This window comes from Bufo bufo, chromosome 1 (genome assembly GCF_905171765.1).
Source record: "Bufo bufo chromosome 1, aBufBuf1.1, whole genome shotgun sequence".
In the NCBI taxonomy this organism is placed as follows: Eukaryota; Metazoa; Chordata; class Amphibia; order Anura; family Bufonidae; genus Bufo; species Bufo bufo.
The window spans coordinates 252,322,583-252,328,351 of NC_053389.1; the positions used below are offsets into that span (position 1 = coordinate 252,322,583).

General features: G+C 48.0%; 1 protein-coding gene across 1 annotated transcript; it reads left to right on the plus strand.

The window, feature by feature from the left end:
* Positions 1-2,595: 2,595 nt before the first annotated feature.
* Positions 2,596-4,692, plus strand: LOC121005756 (probable E3 ubiquitin-protein ligase MID2). Its single transcript, XM_040438527.1, has one exon. The coding sequence runs from the start codon at positions 2,802-2,804 to the stop codon at positions 4,398-4,400; it is 1,599 nt and encodes a 532-aa protein (XP_040294461.1). The 5' UTR covers positions 2,596-2,801; the 3' UTR covers positions 4,401-4,692.
* The last annotated feature ends 1,077 nt before the right edge of the window (positions 4,693-5,769 follow it).

The following is a 5,769-nucleotide window of genomic DNA, read 5'->3' on the forward strand; positions in this document are numbered from 1 at the left end:
CTAAAGGGGCCTTTTTTATTGGCACATTATGGGGGGCACTATGGCATTTGGTGGCACTAAGGGGGCATTTTTTACTGGCACATTATGGGAGGTACTATAGGGGCATTATTTGGGGGCACTATGGGGGAGTGGAGCACTATTGGGTCATATGGTGGCACAAAGAAGGGGCATTTTTTACTGGCACATTGTGGGGGAGAGGAGCACTAAAGGGGCATCTGCTGGGGGCACTAAGAAGGTGCATTTTTTTACTGGCATATTATGGGGGACACTATGGGGAAGAGGGGGAGGAGCACTATGAGGGCATTTACTGGGGCAGTATATAGGGGTATTTTATACTGGCATACATTATGGGGACATTAGCTTAACTGCGGGCACTAAGCGGGGGTATTTCATGTACTGTCATATTATAGGGAGAATTATTACTACTAGGGGGTATTATGGGGAGCTTTACTACTACTGGGGGGCTATGAGGAACATGATTACTAGTATGGGCACTATAGGGGCATTATTACTACTAAGTGTGCTCTGGCAGAGAATTATTTCTATTGGTGGGATTTTGGGGAGCACTGTTACTTTGAGGGCACCCTGGCATAGTATCAGCTTAGCACAATTATTTTTGGGGGACATTATCTTTATACTATTAGTGTCTGGGCGCAGTTATTTTTTAGAGCACTGTGTGCCAATAATTGTTGAAGGGGGCACTATCTGTGTGGTAGTAGTATTTCCAGGGGGACTGTATCTGCAGTATAGTATTGGGGGCACAGCGGGCACAGTATTGGGGGCACAGCGGGCACAGTATTGGGGGCACTATCTGTGTGGTATTAGTATTTCCAGGGGGACTGTTTCTGCAGTATAGTATTGGGGGTGGCAGGAAAGGGTGTTCAGAAGATGTGAAATGTGGGAAACTAATGTCTGTTTCTCAATCTCTGCAGAGACGGGAGATGGCAGAAAAATCATCATGGCGGTCTGGTCTGAATGGAGAAGATGAGGAAAGACAACGTCTACAACAAAGGTGACATCACAGGATGTAAGAGGTATGGGGCGCTATGTAGGAGAGGAGATGCTCCGGCTCCCCCCCCCCCTGCCATTTGCAGAAGGAGGATTCAGAGCTAGGTGAGGAGGGCAAAGGGGGATAGCAGGCCACGGGCGGGTGGCAGATGGTGGGGGGAACCACAGGCAATGAGCAGGATCAGGGGAGGGAGGAGAGCTGAGGAGCTTCCTGGCTGTAGCTTGTTGTATAAGCAGGCAGTGCAGCCAGGACAGGCCCTCCCCTCTCCGTATGATGTGTAGAGACAGGCCTCAACAATAGAATGTCAGCTGTACAGTGTTTGTTGGGAGTGGCCTATTATATGTACGAGGGGCTTTTAATAATGGGCGGGGCTAAAATGGGCCACTTGACTAGATTTGCCCCCCAGGACTAAGGCTGCCAGCCCTCCCCTGCATGGCGACCACAGACGGCACAGGTCTGTGATTAACTGACATTGGAAACAGGCCTTAGGGTACTTTCACATTAGCGGCAGGGGAGTCCGGCAGGTGAACAGTCTGTCAGATCCGTCCTACCGCTAGTTCACCTGTCGCTCCGTCCCCATTGACGATAATGGGGGCGGGGGCGGAGTTCTGGCGGCAGCACGGCGAGAGGCAGCCGGACTAAAAGTACGACATGCAGTACTTCTAGTCCAGCTGCCTCTCGCTGTGCGCTGCTGCTGGAACTCCGCCCCCATTATAGTCAATGGGGACGGAGCGGCAGTCCAGGGGCACACGTGAACTGACAGGACGGATCTGACAGGCTGTTCACCCGCCGGAACAACCTGCCGGACTCCCCTGCTGATCAGTTATTTCCATCAGTTATTGTGAGCCAAAACCAGGTGCAGGTCAAAAACACAGAATAGGAGCTGATCTTTCCTTTATGCCTTATCTTAGAGATGTGCGAATTTCCAGTTATGAAATTCGTTTGCGATTCGTTTACTGGCAAAAGGTGAATTGCGTTATGGATTCCGTTACTACGGACCATAACGCAATTCTATGATGGAATGCATAACGGAATGCCTTTAGAGGCATTCCGTTATTTATTACGTCAAAATAAAACACTATGGGCTGCATAACGGATGTGTCCCGGCAATTCATCTTTTACCAGTAAATGAAGCGTGAACAAATTTCTAAATATGAAATTCGCTCATCTCTATCTTCTCTCTGTGTAGTCTTCACTACTGGTTTTGGATCACAATAAGGCCTCATGCATACGCCTGTTCCATGCATTGGGGACTGCAATTTGCAGTCCCCAATGCATGGGCACTATCGGTGGGCTGTGATCTGTCCGCACCGCAAAAAAATAGAACATGCTCTATTTTTGTGGTGCAGAGGCACGGAGAGGAACCCCACGGAAGCACTAAGGAGTGCTTCTATGGGGTTCCGTACCTCCGATCCACACCACACCTTCCGGATTGCGGACCTATTCAAGTGAATGGTTCTGCATCCATGATGCGGTGAGCACACGGCCAGTGCCCGCATTATGAAAACCCGCTGTTTGTGGGCCACAATACGGGCAATGGCCGTCTGCATGAGGCCTAACTGAGGGAAATAACTGATCAAATAACTGAAGTGTGAATCTTTACTACAAGTAACAAGTCGTGACCACAATGTAGACCGTAAACGTACAGCACATAGAATATATCATTATGACAAGTGTCCATTAACAGGTTAATAGTGACTGATCTTGTGCTGTTCAGCCCTATCCTGTGTACACAAGTATAAACCCGCCCTGTGGAGAACTGCAGTTTCGTTTCTCTCTTCCTCTGTCAGCCATGGCGTCTGCTGATCTGAGAGCTGAGCTGGACTGCTCCATCTGTCTGCAGACCTATACAGATCCTGTAATGCTGAGATGTGGACACAACTTCTGCCGGGTCTGTATTGATTGTGTACTGGATACACAGGACGAGTCTGGAGTCTATACCTGTCCTGGATGCAGAGAAGAGTTTCAGGAGCGGCCTGCACTGATGAGGAACTTAGCTCTGCGTAACATTATGGAGAATTTATTGGTTACTAAACATAAAGAGACGGAAACCGGGATCTGCTGCACTTACTGTGTGGACTCTCCTGTACCTGCTGTTAAATCCTGTCTGATGTGTGAGGCTTCTCTGTGTGAGAAACACCTGAGAGTTCACAGCAAGTCATCAGAACACGTCTTATCTGACCCCAGCACTTCCCTGGAGAAGAGGAAATGTTCTGTCCATAAGAAGATCCTGGAGTATTACTGCACCGAGGACTCTGCTTGTATCTGTGTGTCCTGCAGTTTGGTTGGAGAACATCAGGGACATCGGGTGGAGATGCTGGATGAGGCCTCTGAGAAGAAGAAAGGGAAACTGAGAAATATTTTCCAGAAACTGACCATAAAGCGACAGAAGACTGAGAAAAGAGTCCAGAACCTGGAGGAACGCTGGAGAAAAGCTCAGGAAAAAGCATCTGGAGAAGCAGAGAGAGTCACTGCCCTGTTTACAGACATCAGGAGACAACTGGACAACCTGGAGAAGAGGGTCCTGAGCGAGATCTCCAGGCAGGAAAAGGAAGAGTCACTCTCATTCTCTTCTCTGATCCAGAAGCTGGAAATAAAGAAGGACGAGCTGTCCAGGAGGATGAGACACATTGAGGACATATGTAACATGACTGATCCACTGACTGTCTTACAGGAACCAGATACAGGTGACTTGTGTGATCCTGAGGAGGGAGGAGGTGATAAGGACAGAAATAGATGTCTCCATGATGTAGATGATCTGGATGTGGCTGTGATCTCGGACACATTTCATACATTATGTGACATAATAACAGATATAAGGAGGGGGATCTATATGGAGGGTCCTGGAGACATATTACTGGATGTAAACACAGCTGCTAATAATGTCCTTATATCAGACGACCTGAAAACTGCAACCTGTACAATATATAATCAGAATCGTCCAGGAAGAGCAGAGAGATTCCTGAATAATCAGGTGATGAGCAGCAGGGGATTTACCTCAGGGCGACATTACTGGGATGTGAAGAGCAGAGGATCAGTGGGTTGGAGGGTGGGGATGTGTTATCCCAGTATAAACAGGAGGGGAGATCAGTCATACATTGGGGATAATAACAAGTCCTGGGGTTTGAGGAGGTGTAGTAATCAGTATACAGTGATACATAACAAGAAAGAGATCCAGTTACCTGACAAGATCTCCATTGATAGAGTCAGGATATGTCTGGACTATGAGGCCGGGCAGCTGTCCTTTTATGAGCTGTGTGACCCCATCAGACACTTACACACCTTCACTGCCGCCTTCACCGAGCCCCTTCATGCTGCATTGTGTGTATCTGTATGGAGAGGTTCTATAAAGATATCAGGGGGAAGCAGAAACTGGGAGAAACCATCATAACCTATGAAATCTGCCCAGAGACTGGTGACAGAAACTGTTATCTGATTGGTGGATCATCTAGCCAATGGGATGAATGAGACGGTGGGGCTACAGGTGATGGGTCCTATATTACAGCTGATCCTATGACTAGATCACATGGGTGGATGATCCACTGTACAGGTAGCTGATAATTACTCTCTGGGTGCAGCGATATACTGGAGACGGTATACTCAGGGAAAGAACATGTAATCCGAGGGCAAGTGCATAGTGTTAGGGCTCATGCAGACGACAGTTGTTTTTTGCGTCCGCAAATTGTGCGTCCGCTAAAAAAAACGGATGCGGCAACCGTTTTTTTTTGGAGGATCCGTTTTTTTTCACAGATCCCCTGTAATAAATGCCTATCCTTGTCCGCAAATGTGAAAAAAGTAGGACATGTACTATTTTTTTTGCTGAAGGGAAAACGCGGACAACGGACGCGGAACACAAACGGATGAACTATCAGCATTTTTGGGCTGACCCATTGAAATGAATAGGTCCCCATCCTATCCGCAAAAAAAACGGAACGGAGGCCGAGAAAAACAACTGTCGTGTGCATGAGGCCTTAAAAGAAGGAATTTTTTTGGGGGGAGGGGGGTTGTGCTCAAAGCAATACTTTTTAAAGCAGTTACACAACTGCCAAACCCAGGGATCAGCAACCTCCGGCACTCCAGCTGTTCTGAAACTACAATTCCCAGAATCCTTCGTTCACTTCTATGGGAACAGCATCCGTGTGTGTTTTGCGGATCCGCGGATCCACAAAACACGGACACCGGCAATGTGCATTCTGCATTTTGCAGACCGCACATTGCCGGCACTATAATAGAAAATGCCTAATCTTGTACGCAATTGCGGACAAGAATAGGACATGTTCTATTTTTTTCGGGATTGGAATTGCGGACCCGGAAGTGCGGGTCCACATTTCTGGATCCGGGCAGCACATTGTGCGGCCCCATAGAAATTAATGGGTCCTCAATTCCATTCCTAAGTGTGCATGCTGGGAGTTGTGGTTTCACAGCAGCTGAAGTGCCGGAGGTTGCAGATCCCTTGTAACCTATTGCTAAACTGGTGCGAATGCACATCATGATACATGCACTGCAGTGCTGCACTGGGACCCAGCATGTGCTATACAAGCGCTTCTATCACCTACAGTGCGCTAAACTGACCCTGTGCTATAAACCCTGGTGCTGAAAGGGGTTTTCCATAAATCCACCTTAACTTCACCTAAAACACCTGTAGGAGAAAGTTTGTAATGTACAGGACTTACTGCTCTGCAGTTGTGTGAATTGGCTGCTGTGGATCCCGGTGACATGACACTTGTCACCGTCACGTCCTTTACCAAGTTTCCAGCCTG

Bases quoted from the DNA above. Each gene is read 5' to 3' on its own strand.
- LOC121005756 (XM_040438527.1), top strand. From the start codon at position 2,802: ATGGCGTCTGCTGATCTGAGAGCTGAGCTGGACTGCTCCATCTGTCTG.